This window comes from Podarcis liolepis (assembly GCF_965112155.1).
Source record: "Podarcis liolepis genome assembly, chromosome: 1".
NCBI lineage: Eukaryota > Metazoa > Chordata > Lepidosauria > Squamata > Lacertidae > Podarcis > Podarcis liolepis.
Window position 1 is genome coordinate 17188548 of NC_139554.1, and position 17932 is coordinate 17206479.

General features: G+C 45.3%; 2 protein-coding genes across 7 annotated transcripts in view; one reads left to right on the forward strand and one right to left on the reverse strand.

Annotated features, from left to right (window-relative positions):
- WARS1 (tryptophanyl-tRNA synthetase 1) overlaps window positions 1–2757 on the forward strand; it is a 26681-nt gene extending 23924 nt beyond the window's left edge. For all 4 annotated transcript variants that reach the window (XM_083519180.1, XM_083519179.1, XM_083519181.1 and 1 more), the window contains one exon: window positions 687–2757. In XM_083519180.1, coding sequence (XP_083375306.1) covers window positions 687–845 — 159 coding nt within the window. In that variant the 3' untranslated portion in view covers window positions 846–2757. The remainder of the gene's footprint in view (window positions 1–686) is intronic.
- Window positions 2667–17932, reverse strand: part of SLC25A47 (solute carrier family 25 member 47) — a 41186-nt gene continuing 25920 nt past the window's right edge. Inside the window, exons 2-7 of one of the 3 annotated variants that reach the window (XR_014529627.1) lie at window positions 14562–14605; window positions 13348–13419; window positions 11518–11700; window positions 9916–10186; window positions 9069–9168; window positions 2667–5878 (exon numbers count right to left, since the gene is read on the reverse strand). Coding sequence is in view for 1 of the 3 variants with exons in the window: in XM_083519689.1 (XP_083375815.1) it covers window positions 5598–5878; window positions 9916–10186; window positions 11518–11700; window positions 13348–13419; window positions 14562–14605 (851 nt within the window). In the remaining 2 variants the exon portion in view is untranslated. The remainder of the gene's footprint in view (window positions 5879–9068; window positions 9169–9915; window positions 10187–11517; window positions 11701–13347; window positions 13420–14561; window positions 14606–17932) is intronic. The other 2 variants (XR_014529628.1, XM_083519689.1) reach the window with 2 other exon arrangements.

The window sequence follows — 17932 nt, forward strand, 5'->3', positions numbered from 1 at the left end:
AATGCACAATCAGTATACAAATCACCCAGGGGGAAAATTGCAGACTTTTCATCATGGCGGGTTGTTGAGGCATCAGAACCCATCCTTCACGCCTGCATTAAAAGGGTAGGAAAGTCCACAAAAGGTATGCAACGTTCGTACTAGTGCAAGAATTAGCCTTAGTGCAAATGGATACCCCTCCCTCCCTCCCTCCATGCACACCATCACCAAATCTGCTCCAGAGGGTTGGGGGGAAACCCGGAAGAGATTTGGGGCATGCATGGGGGGCGGAGAGGAGAACTTTCCATCACGCACAAAGAAATCCTCACACTGACACAGTATTCACCTTTGTGCTACATTGAATGCAACCCCATCCTTCTCCCTCTATGTTCCGAACACAACGCAGTGGCTTAAAGTAAGAGGCAGCTAATCTCTGCAAAGTGTTCCTCAGTAAGTGCCCTTAGGAGTAATAATAAAAAAGTCCTCACTGAGTCATCAGCTCAAACCTCTAGGCCTTAAACCAGGATCCTCCGTGCCTAAAAATTTCCCTTTCTATGGCAGCTCGAGAGATACGTCAGAGGGAATGATGTATCTAATTAAGACAAACAGATTGCGTTGCTTGCCAGCAGCTGTTCCTTTCCAAGAGACTTGCAGGAGGGTTCTTTCCCCAGATGTTACCAGATATGACCCTGGCATTCTCTTGGCAGGCCTATACAAGTGGAGCACTGCTGACAGGAGAACTGAAGAAGGCGTTGATTGAAACACTGCAGCCCTTGATCGCTGCTCACCAGCAAAGGCGAAAGCAGATCACCGATGAAATAGTGAAGGAATTTATGACTCCGCGGAAGCTGGCGTTTGATTACTAATTACAGAAGTGCATGTTGATTTATCAGTACACATAGAGCACACTTGATAGGTGTTGCCCTAGCCTCTCGTCTGCCGCCTCTCCCTAACAACGTACCTTTCTGCTTCTAGCAAGTTACTTTCAAAGTCGCCCTCCATTGTCACCAGTGACTTTGGGAATATGTAGTTTGTGTTTGGAAAAAACAGACATTGGCCTAGGACTTCATTTGACTAATTACGGGTTAGCAAGATAACCCGATCACCTGGAAAAGACTTGCTTTGTCAACAAGAGGACCCAATGCACGGAACGCAATATTAAGAAAAACGCTAATTACAAAGGTGGTGCAATGCCAGATTCTGCTACCGTGGGAGCCGTGTTAGGCATGTTTTTACATCTAGGAGCTGTGCCTGTTTCAAAGATAAACTAAACTCTTCCATCCAGAATATACATTTGTCTTTGTTTTTTTCCTTTTTCGGTTGTTTAGTTACAGTGGACATGATTGCAATTTGGCCTTCTCAAAAGCGCTGTCCACTTGTTACGAGCCGGTTGAGAGGGAGCTTGGGACCATCTCATCCAAGTCAAGCTGCTCCTTCTGCCTTCACCATTCTGACCAACATGATCTCTGCAGCAGGAACCCCTTTCCTGTGAGTGGAGGCTCCCGGTGCAACTTGGAGTCATGGTTGCAAATTGCACAGGCAGCCTCACCCCTTCAGACATTCTACTGCACACAATCAGTGGTGATGGTGGAAGCAGGAAGAAGAAACTTTTATTTCATAGCTAAAGGTGCAGCCCTGAGCCCCTTTTCAACATGCTTGCCCTCCACAAGCGAGTAGTGTGTGAACTAAAGACCTGCTGTGTTTCTAACAGCCTGGCAAGTTTCATTTGGGCAGTCACTTATATTTCAGTGGTTCTAAGAACATAGAAGTTGGTTGATGAGTCTTTCTGCAAATGATACCTGGCTAGTATCTATAAGTTGTCTATACTGGACTTTTTGGGGTTTTGTCAAGCCCAGCAAGCAAATTGTTGCTGGTTTTTGCCTTGCAAAGCAAGGGAAACTAATAATAATAGCTATTATTTCTCAGGGGCAGCATGGACTGCTAAGAGATTATCACAGTAGAGACAGTGTATACAACGGGCAAAAAAACCAAACCTTTCTGATAACTGGGAAGTTAAAAATCGCCAAGCGATGCTGTGACATCAGCAATGTGGCTGCAAGACAAAGGACATCTTTGTTTCTGTGTTTATATTGTTGAGATTAAGAGCTGGTTATCTCTCTCTCTCTGTCTCTCTCTTTGTGTGTCTCTCTCTTTCTGTTGTTCATATAATCTTTCAGCATGAATTAGTCCACAAACTATAACCCTCATTGAGTATTTCCTACACAACAGGTTCTCAGGTTTGTGATGCAAGCAGAAACAAAGCTTCCTGTTTCCATTTTTGTCTTCTTTAAGTAGTGAGCATTAGATACGGCGTGAATCCACAGTTCATTGAAACTCTGCATCAGTAGAGATCTGCTGTGTGGGTTATATGCATCAGACCTGTATACCATGCACTGAAAGCACACTGCGCCAACCTAGTATGTCTTTGCTAGTTACAATCAAACTAGTTGAAGGCTGAGGTGCCACAACAGGTGAGTGTGGATGAGAAATTGCAACTGGAGCATTGTGACCTGCCATACGTTCTTGTAGCAAATCATGTTGATGTGTCTGGTTCATTAGCTTTTGTCTTTTGTTTCGTTTTTGTTAACAATGGTGCAGCTAATCAAAGAGAGTTTATTTTTGAAAAGCGCTAAGAAGGGCGGCAGTGAATCCAGCCCTGCTCTGACATCTTGCACAGCAGCTTACGATGGTGTAAAGGGAATTGTTTATTAATCATGCATAGCAACTGTACAAACTGAAACCATACGCAATAAAAACAGGGAGATCTTGCAGAACAAAGGCTGTTTTTGCCATTATTACCTTGTGTATAGACTTGCGCATTTTTGTGTGTGAGCACTCAAAAGATGCAACTATTATCAGATGTTGCACATAAATATAGGCTGGTAGAAATCACTTTAAATTTGCTTAGGGGACACTTATAATACGATACAATAATCTTTATTGTCATTGTCCCATACAGAACAACAAAACTTGTAGTGAGCTGTTTGTGGAGCAGACGCTATATGCAGCAATATTTGCTAGCTCTTGCAATAGTCCCAGGTCACCGTAAACTCATGGGCCAGATGGACTTGCATGGTCTTGTTGAGGACTGTACACTTTCTAATTGTATAGTACAGCGGTTCATTAAAGTGCTGGAAACACTTTCCATTGAGCTACACGTTCAAGGGTGCACCCTCAGTTCATGCGGGGGCACAGTTGGGCTACATCCTTGCCCATTGTGAACTGAGAGCATGACCTCAAACAACCTTAGGTCCTCAGGTCATTGGCCAGGCTAGCTGGGGGTATCTGGAGTCTGAGCCCAGCAAGGTCTGGGGCCCCAAAGCTGGAGCAGTGCATATCAGGGAAGTTCGGTAGCAGTGCCCCTGCTGTCTTTTTCAGGAAACCTATTTGCTGTTATTCATCAAAAAAACTTTTCATGAGCTTCTGAGTAGCTCCAGGAATTCCCAGTGCACAGCCTGAAAGCCACTGCTGCACAGGAAAGGAATCTCAACAGGAAATGAGCAGTGAAACCAGATCACATGGCTGAATCAAGAAATTCAGTTCTATCACCTGTGTACTGAAGGAAAATAATGGGTTTTTACCCTAAAATGTGGGTTAGCTTCCCAGTGTTGTTCTCAGCACTCCTTTAAGAATCGTCATTGTAAGATTTTAATACATTTGAGCTTTAACAAAATAAAATTACACTCTAAACTCACTGTTTACAATCTTTCTCTCTCTCTCTCTCTCTCTCTCTCTCTCTCTCTCACACACACACACACACACACACACACACACAAAGACCATGTATATCTACCTGCCAACTTAAGATAACACTTCCTGTATCTGATGATACAGGACTCTAGTCCACGAAAGCTCACACCTGCAGCAGACAAATACAGCTTCCCTAATGAAAATTGGGGAGTAGAAAACGGCAGTTTCACGTAATTTAATGTGAACCACCTAGCACTGCTTTTGCAAAGGTTTGCCTAAGGGTAGTTCCAATTGCCTGAGCATGCCGTGATGCTCTAATTCAGCATGCCAAATTCCCTTAGTGCTCACAAAAGCCAGTTCCCCTTGCAGAGCTTGTAAAAAAAGGACTTGTCTGGGAATGAATGAGATTGCAATGGCATAAATGGGAGAGCAGAATTAAAAGTGCCGACTTTTCCTTGTCAAGCAAAGCATGTTGTAAATGGAAGGCCATTAGTAGCCTTTTATGCAACATGTGCCTTCCCACTGCAAGCTGCAGTTTTCCAGCAAAGCAATTCTTGGACATGGAATGTTACATGTGGTGTCTTGTTTCTGCCGGTGGCCTTGAGCTTTCCGTGCCTCTCTGGTGAACAGCTCTATTGTTTGTTCAGTAACGAGTAATTTGGGGTCAATGAAATGTTTAGAACATCAAACTCTTCCATTGCCCATCACTGGCAAATCCAGATCTCTGGATGTGTCCATTTTTCCTTCTGTCTTTACACTTGCAAGTTTTCAGCTTTAAGCAACTTCAGGCAGCGATATTCATGTGCATCTGTTTCTAAAGTGAAGCATCCATGTCTGGATATGGAAAACAGATGAACCCAGAATTAAATCAGGGATGGAGAACCTTTTTTCAGCGGGAAGACCACTTTCCTTTCTGAGCAACCTTGTAAAGGCCAGTGGTCAGTGATGGGTGGGGTCAGAAGCGAAGGTAAGCAGAGCAGCGTATGTGTGCAATGAATATTAAGTTATTATTAAATTTATATACCGCCCTTTATCAAGGGACCACAGGGTGGCTTACCTGGGCCCCCAGGTCTTCATCTTGGGCCCTCAGAGCGCCCCTCCAAAGAACGTTCAGCGAGTGACAACAAGGGCAGGGCCTTTTCAGTTGTGGCTTCCTATCTGTGGAATGCCTTCCCAAGCCTGTCGCCAGCATCCTTTCCACACCAGATGAAAGGGGAAATCTCTCTTCTCCCAGTCATCTGAAGGATTGTTATGTTGCTCGATGATACGTCTTGCTTCTGACTTTATTTTTGCTGCTGCTGTTTTGCTGGGTCTGTTCCATGGGTCTTTGTATGGTTTTTATTGCAATGTGATGTTCTTTTTTCCAGATATGTCATGCTTTATGTCAGTTGCTTAAGGACTCTCTATGTAGCAAGTGCAATGCAAATCAAATAAATAATAATAATTTCTCAACGCACAGATGGTTTTCTCGAAAGAAATTCAGTTAAGCATTCCGAAAGGAAAAGACTGCTTTGGAGAGATGATATTGCAGTGAAGCAGCCTTTGCCATCCTGGTGTCCTCCAGGTGCAGGGATGGGGGAGTCTCCAGCACAGGGGGCAACTGTGGCCCTCCAGACCTCTCTGTTTGTCCCTTGAGACTTTCTAGACCACGCCCCTCTCTAGTCACACCCCTCTCCCTAGACCACACCCCTCAATGGTCCTTGAGGTTTTTTGCCTGGCTGGAATGTGTCCTTCAATTATAATAATGCCCTTTGAATGCCTGGATGGAAGATAGTGAGGGGTGCACAACTGTGTGTAGAAACTACCCTACTGTACAAAGATGAATTTAGCATTCGTTGTCCCACCTGTTTGTACGTGGCCCTCTGATGGCAAAGGTTCCCCGGCCCTGCTCTCGAGGACGCCAGCTAGCGAAGGCTGCAATGCGCCCTTTATTTCATCCAGCGTTCGCCTAGCCTAAGCACACCTTCGTAAGTAAAGAACACCATCATATTTGCAGGGAAAGCGCGGATGGAGTTTAGTCCGAGGCCTTTGAAGAGGACTCTCACCCCCTCTTCTCTTACGCTGTCCCTTACGCAGTGTACTAATCCCGAGTATCTGCGCAGGCCCTCGCCATCCACCTGCATCCGGGATTTGATGACATCCATCGGGGTGGCCGTGCCCCAGGCCAGGACTCCAGCGCAGCCTCCAGAAAGAAGCACAGCCCATAAGTCTGCAAAACGTAATTATAAGTAGCGTTAAACTGACAGCGAGATAGGTTTGCAGAGGAGAAATGGGGACTGCTCTTTAATTAGAATGCAGAATGTTGACACACGTTTTGATTTAGTAATTTTTTGGACATTTGAAATAGTTGTTTTTATTTATTATTATCACTTATTAAATTTCTTAGCCGCTTTATCTTGCCTGTGGCAACCCAAAGTGACTTACAAATAAAAAAACCGCAATAGATACATTAAAACTAATTGTGGGTGGGAGAAACTCCCTGGCTTGCCCTTGGGACTGCAGCTGCTAATAGACATGCTAATTTCAATGGGTCTACTCTTGAGTATAACTTAGCTAGCTATGCCCTCTTAAGTAGTGGTATTATTATTGTCTTCCAGATCAGCAGTGGGCAGACTTAATCTTGTGAGGTCTACTCTTTTCACACACACCCCTAGAATCTCAAGGTCTCCCAGATTGAACCAGATGCCAAATAGTGGCTAATCCACTTTTTGCTGCCCCTGGCCAAGTTCCTTAGCCTGACTCAAGTCCTACCTAAGGCTAGTTCCCACAAGCAGCAGATAAGATGATAAGGCACTACTGTGGGGTAATAGGCAGAGAGGTTGATGGCCATGAGAGAGGCCTAATTTATGCAGGGCAGTTGCTTCCAATCAGCTCTGAACTATGGAAGGAAGACTGTAAGAAGATACTTTGCAAGTATCTCATATTGGGATTAAGCACACAGAGAAATCTGCTAATGAGCTTAGAGAGCAGATATCCCCTGTTGGAATTATATGTCATGCTGCCTCTCTGACCTGCACTCCGTAGTCCATGCACAAGATTCTTGACATACCTTCTGTGAAACATCAGGCAGGCCTTTCTTAAGAGGCTCTGCTTTTTGAAGCTTCCCCTTTCTCTGGCATCCGGGACAAGTGGGTTCCCTTTCTCTTCAAATCCTAATTAAATTTGATTGAGCGGCCATCTAGCTGGCCGCTGAAAGGTTCCAAATACGTTTACATCCCTTCAGCTTTCCCAGATCGAAGGCTGACTACACTCCATATATTTAAAGCACATGGCTTCTCCCAGAGCTTCCTGGAAACTGTAGTTTACCCCTCACAGAGCTACCATTCCCATCACCCTTTACAAACTGCATTGCTTTAAATGTATGGTGTGTACACAGCCTTGGTCTCTACAGCTTGGTTAAACCAGGTTACATGATTAAATCAGTCGGTTGTGCAATCCATACACAACATTTACGGGAATCTCCGTGTGAGAGCCAGACTCAAAATCAAGTCCCATTGATTAAAGTGAGTGGGACACGGGTGGCACTGTGGGTTAAACCACAGAGCCTAGAGCTTGCCGATCAGAAGGTTGGCGGTTCGAATCCCCACAACGGGGTGAGCTCCCGTTGCTCAGTTCCTGCTCTTGTCAACCTAGCAGTTCGAAAGCACATCAAAGTGCAAGTAGATAAATAGGTACCGCTCCGGCGGGAAGGTAAACGGCGTTTCCATGCGCTGCTCTGGTTCGCCAGAAGCAGCTTAGTCATGCTGGCCACATGCGCCGGAAGCTGTACGCCGGCTTCCTCGGCCAATAAAGCGAGATGAGCGCCGCAACACCAGAGTCGGTCACAACTGGACCTAATGGTCAGGGGTCCCTTTACCTTTACCTAAAGCAATCTATGGCCTTTTAAACTGGGGTGGCGGGGTTATTATTTTGTTTGTTATTACCGGTGCTTTTTTCTGGGGGTACTCAAGGGTACACAGAACTGGCATCTTTTCTTTCTAGAAGAAAAGCCTTAGTTTAAAGTGTGGCACTTAGCATGAAGTTGTTACAGTGGGTACCAGGACAATTTTTCCTAGAAGCATCAGCTGCCACTGCTTCCCAATAAGGCAGGAAATTTGGATGGAACACAGTGAATGCGCAAGGATTTCCCCTTGCACAATGGGGCTTGCCAACTCCTTCCTCACACCCTGCCTCCCCCGCAAAAAAAACACAAAAACTTGTTCTGGAGATCCCCCGAACTAGCACACAGGGAGAGGAGAGGGGAGATTGTTCCACCAGGCAAGCAGAAACTGATCATTCGTAGCAGTGCAACCTTGAATTCCTCCCTATGTTTGTAGCTGTGCACTCTTCCTGTTCCATGTGTCAGCACAAATATTCTACCTTTATATTATAAAATAAAAACCCATATGCATGAACAGGCTATCTTATTTCCTCAAGCTAACCTCCTAGATAGACCATATAAATTGTGGGAGGAACACAGAGAGAATGGAACTCCCCCCCCCCGCCCCACCGGGATTACTTGTGTGGGGAGGGACGCTGACTGATGTTCTGAACATGTTCTGTATTTTTGCATTGAACAATTACTAACTTCCTAAAGTCAGGTCCACCTGTGATTGTGATACAACTCATTGCAGCCATATTGACTGAGATCGCTTATAGCTTTATTATTTCCCCATTTAATAAGATGCTCTACGCGGGGCTGCCCTTGAAGCTGTCCCAGAAACTCCAGCGGGTGCAGAATGCTGCAGCGAGGCTCCTCACGGGGTCTCTGCCATGGGAGCATATTCACCCAGTGCTTTTCCAGCTGCACTGGCTCCTGGTGGAGTACAGGGTCAGATTTAAGGTGCTGGTTTTGAGCTTTAAAGCCCTTCACGGCCTAGGACCCTCGTACCTACGGGACCGCCTCAAGGTCCATAAATAGCAACACCCTAGTGGTCCCGGGCCCTAAGGAAGTTAGATTAGCTTCAACCAGAGCCAGGGCCTTTTCAACACTGGCTCCGGCCTGGTGGAATGCTCTGCCTCATGAGACCAGGGCCCTGCAGGATCTGATTTCTTTCCGCAGGGCCTGTAAGACAGAGTTGTTCTGCCTGGCCTTTGGATTGGAGTCAATTTGATTCCCTCCCCCTCTTTCTTTTTTCTTTTCCTTTCTCCTCCTGCGATGAGGCTACATTTTAATATTTTAATGTTTCAATATTTTAATGTTGTATTTTAATTTTGTTTTTAAGTTGTATTCATTCAACTTGTTTTTATTATTGCTTGTTAGCTGCCCTGAGCCCAGCCTTGGCTGGGGAGGGTGAGGTATAAATAAAAATTTATAATTATAATTATTATTGTTATTATTATTATTTTATTTTTTTTTAATGTGCCTGAAATACTTGGAACATTTGTCATGCTCTGGCCCCCCACCCCAGCCCAGGCACCTGTGAAAATGCTTCCAGGGTCGCTGGCCTCTCCTCTCCCTTCCTCCTTCCCTACACGTTGCATGAGATGGGCTATCATGCCTCTGGGATTAGTGAAGAGCTAAAAATAAAATCCATTTCATCATTTAGAAGGTGCCCCTACACCCGAGCTGTATAGGCTTTAGCGATGCATTTGAAAGGTGCAGTTAGCCGGCATGACTGCAGTTAATAAGCATTCGAGGGGAAGTTGGAGAGGAAGAGTTCTTGGATGACATCAGAGGACGCGGCCTCTGAGTTAACCAGTTACACAAGAGAAGCTCAAATAGAATTTCATAACAGGTGCTCCAAGCATATTACACAACTGGAGCAAATTGTGCCAATGATAATACTCTGTTCTAATCATTCCCATCTATTTTCCGGTTTGAGTGCCGCTGCTTACGTAGCCAAAACAGCAGCAGCAGCACCTATGGGCAAGAGGGAGGTGTCAACATCCAGCTTCCCCTGTTTGCTGTAGGCATGCAAACCCCAAGGGGTTACAGAACGGTAGAGAGAGGACTTGACACTAGAACTTGGGGATATCTAAAGAAGCTGTAGGCTGGGAGATTCAGGGTAGACAAAATAAAGCGCTTTCTCCCACAGCACAGAGTTAAACTATGGAACTTTATCCCACAGAATGTCCACCAACCAATTTGCATTGGGCAAATTTATGGAGCAGGCAGCTATCAATGGCTGCTAGCCATGATAACTTAGTGCCGGGAACAAACACTCTATACGAAAGTTGCAGAATTGTGGTGACTCCAATGCAGAAGCTATGAAGACAGGTTTTTCAAAACTCCTGAAACAAGCCCTTCTCATTTAATGCACACACCTGCTCTGTCTTTTCCCGCTGGAGTAAGCCAGTCGCACAGGACATTGTAGGTGAGGAAATAGACGACAGATGAGCAGCAGTCTCTCCACATCAGAGCCAAAGACCCCTTGTATAGACCCCTGAAACCTTCCTCCTTCACGACGGTCCGCAGGCAGTGCACAGCTCCTTGGTACTTAGGCTTGGAGATCAGGACGTGGGGTGGAATAGCCAAGGGATCTTTCTGGATCTGTAGTCTCACTTTGGCCAACTCTGCAGGTGACATTAGCACAACCTGAAGGGTGTAATTAGGAATTAGTGGTCTAGAAAGAGATGTTTCCTGTAGAAGCTCATCACCCACACATCCCCAGACCAGACCATGAAGATACAGAGCCTTGGGTCCAAACTCATGTATTATGGGGTGCCCAAACTTTTTTCAAAGAGGGCCAGATTTGCATGAGGGCCACCCAAAGTTGTTGAGCTTTTTTTCACAATTTTACCCCAAGGACAGATAGGTGCCAACCTTATTCCACTTTAACCTTTATGATTTCCTCCCAAACAATCCTGGGAACTGTAGTTTGTTAAGGGTCTCCTAACAACTCCCAGCAGACACAACAAGCTACAGTTCCCAGGATTCTTTGGGATAAGGCATGACTGTTAAAGTGGAATAAGAGTGCTTTACCAGGACACCCCAAAGACCAAAAACGCCAAAATTAATTGACCGACTTGCCCTTTTTTTAATTGATTGTATTGCACATATACATAAATCAAAATGCAGAAACTTAAACAAAAAGAAAATACAAAAGCTTATGTAGAGAGAGCAAAAAATAAAAGAATAAAAGCAGAAACTCCAGAAAGGAAGAAAGTAAGGGATATAAATATATACCTTTTGTAAGTACATTTAATTCTTAAAAAGAAAGAAAATAAAAAGAAAATAAAAAGGGAGTATACATAAAACATTAGTTCATTCTTCAATAAACTCAGACATTAAAAAAAATAAATAAACACACTTATTGTGGACTTCCGCAAACTTCACAACAGTTCATTATTTCTAATTAAAGTCTACCTGTCTGTATTTGAATAAATCACTCTAAATTTGAATAAATCATTCAATAAATCCCCGAAGACCAAAAACGGCAAAATTAATTGATTGACTTGCCTAAGATCTAGGACATGGGTAGGCAAACTAAGGCAAACTAAGGCCCGGGGGCCGGATCCAGCCCAATCGCCTTCTAAATCCAGCCTGCGGACGGTCTGGGAATCAGCGTGTTTTTACATGAGTAGAATGTGTCCTTTTATTTGAAATGCATCTCTGGGTTATTTGTGGGGCCTAGGAATTCGTTCATTTTCCCCAAAAAATATAGTCTGGCCCCCACAAGGTCTGAGGTACAGTGGACCAGACCCCTGCTGAAAAAGTTTGCTGACCCCTGATCTAGGACAAAGCACTGCCTTTGACGTTCCTGCCGGACGTCAATTCCGCCTTTGAAATCCCAATAATGTATGGCAGCCCTAGCTTTACGTGTATAGTGTGGCTTTGGCCTTCCCCCAACTGGATTGAATTTGTGCATAAACTTTCATTCCTTGCAGTTAAAAACAAAACAAAACATTATTTGACTCGTAACCTACCCGGATTGCACCAGTAGCAGCTGCCGCAAAAGACACATCTGCCTTTGACGGTTTTCTGTCTGCAGAGCCATATCGAAATCTGCAGATGTTATAAAGGATGTTTTTGTAGATGCCAAAAGAGAACGATGTAATAAACGATGCAGTTATGACAGTCATCGACACCCCACGGTAGAAACCCAGCACCTGGTTTGCATAGAAAAGTGAGAAGAAAGTGTTAGCCAAGCTAGTCTTACCTAATCTTCCCAAGTCTCCATAATACGAAAGTCACAGCAGCTGGGCTTTTTCTTTGGCTTTCTGGTAATAAGGAAATTAATTATAATAGAATAAAGGACACCTCACAGTTTGTCTTCAGGTTTGGTACTAATCGAGGAAAAGGAGAAGGTGATAGCTCTGTCGGTAGAGAATTAGTCTCTTAATCTGAGGGTTGTGGGTTCAAGCCCAACGTTGGGTGAAAGATTCCTGCATTGTTGGACTAGATCAGAGTTTCCCAAACTTGGGTCTCCAGCTGTTTTTGGACTACAATTCCCATCATCCCTAGCTAGCAGGACCAGTGATCAGGGATGATGATGATGATTTATTTATTATTTATACCCCGCCCATCTGGCTGGGTTTCCCCAGCCACTCTGGGCAGCTTCCAACAGAACACTGAAATACAGTAACCTATTAAACATTAAAAGCTTCCCTAAACAGGGCTGCCTTCAGATGTCTTCTAAAAGTTTGGTAGTTGTTGTTCTCTTTGACATCTGATGGGACGGCGTTCCACAGGGCGGGTGCCACTACCGAGAAGGCCCTCTGCCTGGTTCCCTGTAACTTGGCTTCTCGTAGCGAGGGAATCGCCAAAAGGCCCTCGGCACTGGACCTCAGTGTCTGGGCAGAACAATGGGCAGAATGATGGGAACTGTAGTCCAAAATCAAGTGGAGACCCAAGTTTGGGAAACACTGGATTAGATCCTCATGGTCCCTTCCAACTCTTCTATGAAAGAGTTGGTCCCTTCTATGAAACCTCTAGGTCAGGGATGTGTAACCAGTGGCCCTTCAGATATTGTTGGACTCCAAATCCCATCAATTCCGACCATGATGGGAGTGGTAGTGTAGCAACATCTGGAGGATACCAGAATTCCCAGCCCTTTTCTAGGTGCTTACGAGGCCCAATGCACCCAGAATCAGGTTCTTGTTCACAGGTATTCTTAAACACAACCAACTTAGGGCCTTAGGGCCAAACCCTAACCCTCGATGCAGTTAGCAATTGCACAAAGGGGTTTTTAGAATTCAGGATCAAATCCAGATTGAAACATTGGTGTGGGAAATGGATTTTTAACCCCTTGACCTCCCCCCACACTACATCCCTGAACTGGACTGAGAGTCTCTTATTTGCACTGGCAGCAGGTGGAAAGCTCTCATTTGCTGAAACAGATGTGTGGGGAGCAATCTGCTTCAGGACTGCTGCAGAGGGCAAAGTGTTAAAAATCCCTTCCCTCATTTTCCACCCAACCCATGTTTGCAATTAACTTCTTATTCAGCCATTCACACAACTGTGTGAAATATGCCGTGTTAGGCCACAATAGCTCTGTCCCAGAGTCATTGTAATAAAGCCATTCCTTAATGTTGGACAGTCTGTGGGTTTTTCTCCTAAGAACTGTAGTTTGCCACATCAACCTACAATTCCCAGCACCCTTAACAAACCACAGCTCCCAGGTTTCTTTGGAGGAAGTCATTTGCTTTAAATGCAAATTAAATATGTTTTAAATGTATGGTGTGGCTCCGCCCCAAGTCAAGCAGACATGATGAAGCAAATTTCCCCTTCATCAACAGGAATTTTACCATACGTACTTTTTCAGTTCTGTATGTGTCTCTGATACAGTGCCATATTCCACGATAACTTGTCTGAGTCTGAATCCTCACCTGTTAAACGGGACAATCCATCATTCATTTCATCTTGGGGAAAAGAAACATTTCACTGGTAATTTTGCAAGTGGGTAGGGGCATCAGATCAGCACGAAAAGTGAATTTATTGCACTAGGGCAGGGATCAGCAACCTTTTTCAGTTTTGGGCCAGTCCACCATCCCTCAGAACATGTGGTGGGCCAGACTATATGGAGGGGGGGAATGAACAAATTCCTATGCCCCACAAATAACCCAGAGATGCATTTTAAATAAAAGGACACATTCTACTCATGTAAAAACACACTGATTCCCGGACCATCCACAGGCCAGATTGAGAAGGCAATTGGGCTGCATCCAGCCCCCGGGCCTTAGGTTCAGTGGCGTAGCGTGGGTTGTCAGCACCCGGGGCAAGGCAAGTAATTTGCGCCCCCTAGCCCCTAACCTGCCGCCGCTGCCAGCTTCTTCTTGCTGCTGCCTGGTCTGGTCTGGTGTGGTTCTCTCCCGCGCTCAGCGCTGCGCTGGGCAGCCGCTGCACTGTCCCTCCCCCAGATAGTCCCTCGCTCTCTCTCCGCACCGCACGCCTGGCACCCACCCCCTCCACAGTGGGCGGCGACCCAGCGGCTCGGATCGAATTCGCACAGCCAGCACTGCAGTGAGAGAGAGTGAACCAGGTAGGGGCAGAGAGCTGAGAGTGCGAGCGCGCGCCCCCAGATGTTGCGCCCGGTGCGGCTGGCCCCCCCCTGCACCCCCACGCTACGCCACTGCTTAGGTTGCCTACCCCTGCACTAGGGCGACAGAATGCTTTAATCCATTGCGCAAAGCTGAATTTATAGTATGTGCTTGAATCTCTCCCACAAAAGAGGGACAAGATTGGAGGCACCTACAGATCTCACAATGTAATTTCTAGTTTGGTCCTGAGAGTACGGTGAAAGGATTGGGAGAAGCTGGGGAAGCAGAAAATGGAGGCGCCCTGGAATTCCTCCTGGCAAACCATAGTTTATTAGCTGTTGGGTAGAGAAACCACTGCAGTGGTGAGAACCGCCTCACACACTCATCCTAGCTGCTTTCAGCTCTGAAACGGGGTGGAGAAGAGTTCTCTCCATTTCACCTTGTGACTTGGGAGATTTGATTGCAGTTAAGAAAACTAAACTTTGAAATACCTTGATTGTGTCCAATGGATATCCGACTGCAGCACTAACACCACCTGAAACAGTTAAATTGTAAGTTAAATTTTTAAAATTAAAAATTGCACCTTAGAGACCAACTGAGTTTGTTCTGGGTATAAGCTTTTCTGTACATGCACACTTCTTCAGATACACTGAAACAGACATCACCAGACACTTATATATTGGGGGGGGCGATTCTCAGGAGGGTAGTAGGAGATGGGTGATTGACTCCATGGGTATGGTAAACCTGTTGATGACTGTTATCAACTGCAATTAGTCCTACAGGAAAAAGGAAGGGATAGTATGCAGATGACCAATAATAGCTTTAGCATACGTAATGAGACAAGAATCCAATATCTCTATTCAGACCAGGTCTTTCCATAGTTTTCAGTTTAGTATAGGTAAAGGGACCCTTGACCATTAGGTCCAGTCGCAGACGACTCTGGGGTTGTGCGCTCATCTCGCTCTATAGGCCAAGGGAGCTGACATTTGTCCGCAGACAGCTTCCGGGTCACGTGGCCAGCATGACTAAGCTGCTTCTGGCGAACCAGAGCAGCACATGGAAATGCCGTTTACCTTCCCGCTGGAGCGGTACCTATTTATCTACTTGCACTTTGACGTGCTTTCGAACTGCTAGGTTGGCAGGAGCAGGGACCGAGCAACGGGAGCTCACCCCGTCGCGGGGATTCAAACCGCCAACCTTCTGATCGGCAAGCCCTAGGCTCTGTGGTTTAACCCACAGCACCACCCTTGTCCCTTTCAGTTTAGTAATACGTTGTAATTCAGCAACTTCTCTTTCAAGTCTATTTCTGAAATTCTTTTGTAATAAGACAGCTGCTTTGAGATCCTGTACTGAATGTCCTGGGAGACTGAAGTGTTCTCCTACTGGCTTGTCTGGCTTGTGATTCCTGATTTCAGATTTATGTCCATTTATCCTTTGGCGTAGGGTTTGGCCTGTTTATCCAATATAGAGAGCTGAAGGGCACTGCCCTTTATTTCGACTGCGTCAGACCAACACGGCTACCTACCTGAATCTGTAAGTTAAATTGTTTCAGAAGCGATACACTCACCTCACAGAGGACCAACCTCAGTAACACCAGAAAACTTAAGCCACATTCACTTTGCACTTAAGCCAGGTGTGTACATTTGAGACAGCTGTTGCACATGCACAAAATGAGCACCTATGGACAGATGGCAATGTCATGAACAGGAGTTCCAGCAGGGCTGAAGGAGGAGAACCAAAAAGTTCATTGGGTGAAGACATCTCCACTCCCTCTCTTATGTGTACAACACCATGCAGATGTGACTTAAAAAGCAATGGGGGAGGGGGAGATAAACTCATGACATTTTAAGCTGCTAATGTGAACATACCCTTACTTGCAAGTAGCACCTTGCAAAGTATAGAATTGCACCATTAACTAAGGTTACCAGGTGTCCCCGTTTCCCGGGGACAGTCCCTGGATTTACAAACCAGTCCCCATACAAAATCCATTGAAGTTGAAAAGTGTCTCCGGATTCATTGAAAAAAATCTGGTAGCCTTACCATTAACCTTGTCAAGCAGTTCCACACATGGTCCACCCTTGTAATTCTACCCCACCTCCAAAACAAAACAAAAAATATACTCTGAAATTGGGGGCTGTAGGTCAGCATCCCTGATCACTGGCCATGCTGGCTGGGACTGGTGGGAATTATTGTACAAAACATCTGGGGGCACCAGGTTGGGGGAGGCTGCTGAATGAGGGCCTGGGCATTCAGACCTCTCCGCTACAGCACAATATGCATAGTTCATGTTGTACAACAAACACCGCAAGTACAATAAAGGGTGTGTTGGTGTGCAGTCTTTCAACCCATAAACTGGTATAGCCGGGTTTTGAGAATTGTGTCTACTAAGCTCATAGCTTATAGCATTGAAATGGGTCAGGGAGAGGATAAGGTTGATTGGCACATATAAAGAATGGTAGCAGTGCACATTCTTTGTACTTCCTTAGCAACAAATGCTATCGCTATATATATTTACAAGAATACGAAGATGTTTATGTGGCTGTTTGGTGGGAAATTGCGTTTCCACATAGAACATTCAAAGACTCAAATACATACAAATTTAAAGAAAACTATACATAAATAAAGGGAGGGGGATGTGAAATATTATATAGGTTGACTTGGAGGAGGAGGAAACCAAACCGATCATTGTACGAAAGAGAAATATTATGGGTGGTATCCAGTGATGGTCTACCCAACTGCGCAATTGAAATCCATTCACTTGCACAATTCGACTTCCAGTCAGGGCTGGCCCAAGTCATTTTTACACCTGAGGCGAACCACAAAATGGCACCTGCCTCCCCGCCAGAGAAGGAGTGAATGAAGATCTACATCAGGGACAAGGGGGGAGGGAATAAAGATCTACATTGGGATCTGCTGCCTCTGTGGGTCCTGCCACCTAAGGTGGTTGCCTCACCTTGCCTCATGCGTGGGCCGGCCCTGTTTCTCATTTATCTTCTCTCCACACACACACTGCAAAATTTGTTCCAGGTGAGTCCCCCAACCTTCCAGAGCAGATTGAGGGAGCTTTAGGGAAAGAGCTGCAGGAAAGAGGAGAGGAAAAAGAAGCCCAGTTTTGCAAATTCTGGATCAGGCAGGTCTAGTGAAAGCATCCCATTCTCACAGTGGCCAACCATATGCCTATATGAAGCCTGCGAGTAGGACCTGACGACAATAACACACTCTCTACTCTCTCAGGAGCATATTTTCTCTAACAGGTGAGGCAGAGCATAGCAATTGTGGCTGGTATTTATTGATTTCTCCCTGTACATTTTGCTGCATATTATAGCCTTCTGATATAGTGAAGACTACAGAATTGACAAGGCAAAAAAAAATCAAGCTGGACAAAAATAAAACAGCTTTCCTAATAGGCTTGTTTATGTGGAAAGCAGCAAAGTTAATAAACTGACTACTGTTCTTACAGAGAAGAGAATATTGCTGTACCACAATCTCAGAAAATTGTGAAGGACCATAAGTGTAATTATAATGTAAATACAAACCTCAGGTGTGGTTATGCTTCTCATGTGGTTAGGTTTTTGCAAGCTGCTTTTCATCCAGACATCTGTACCCACATTTTACTCTACAACCGGTTTCTTGTTATGAGTTTGTGGGTGCCGACCTCCCCTAAATTCCTGGGTCGAGTAGGTGTTAGTATTTAATCAAGGCTTGGGGAGTTAACCTGGATGCTAGACTTCAAATTCCTGGACCCAGCTTCCCATGTTCAGGAGATCACCTGGGAGATGGGCCATTGAGAGAACAAAGGAAAGGTAATGGGCCATTAAGAAAGCGAAGGAGAGGAGGCAAATGGGTGGGGCCCCTACTTCAG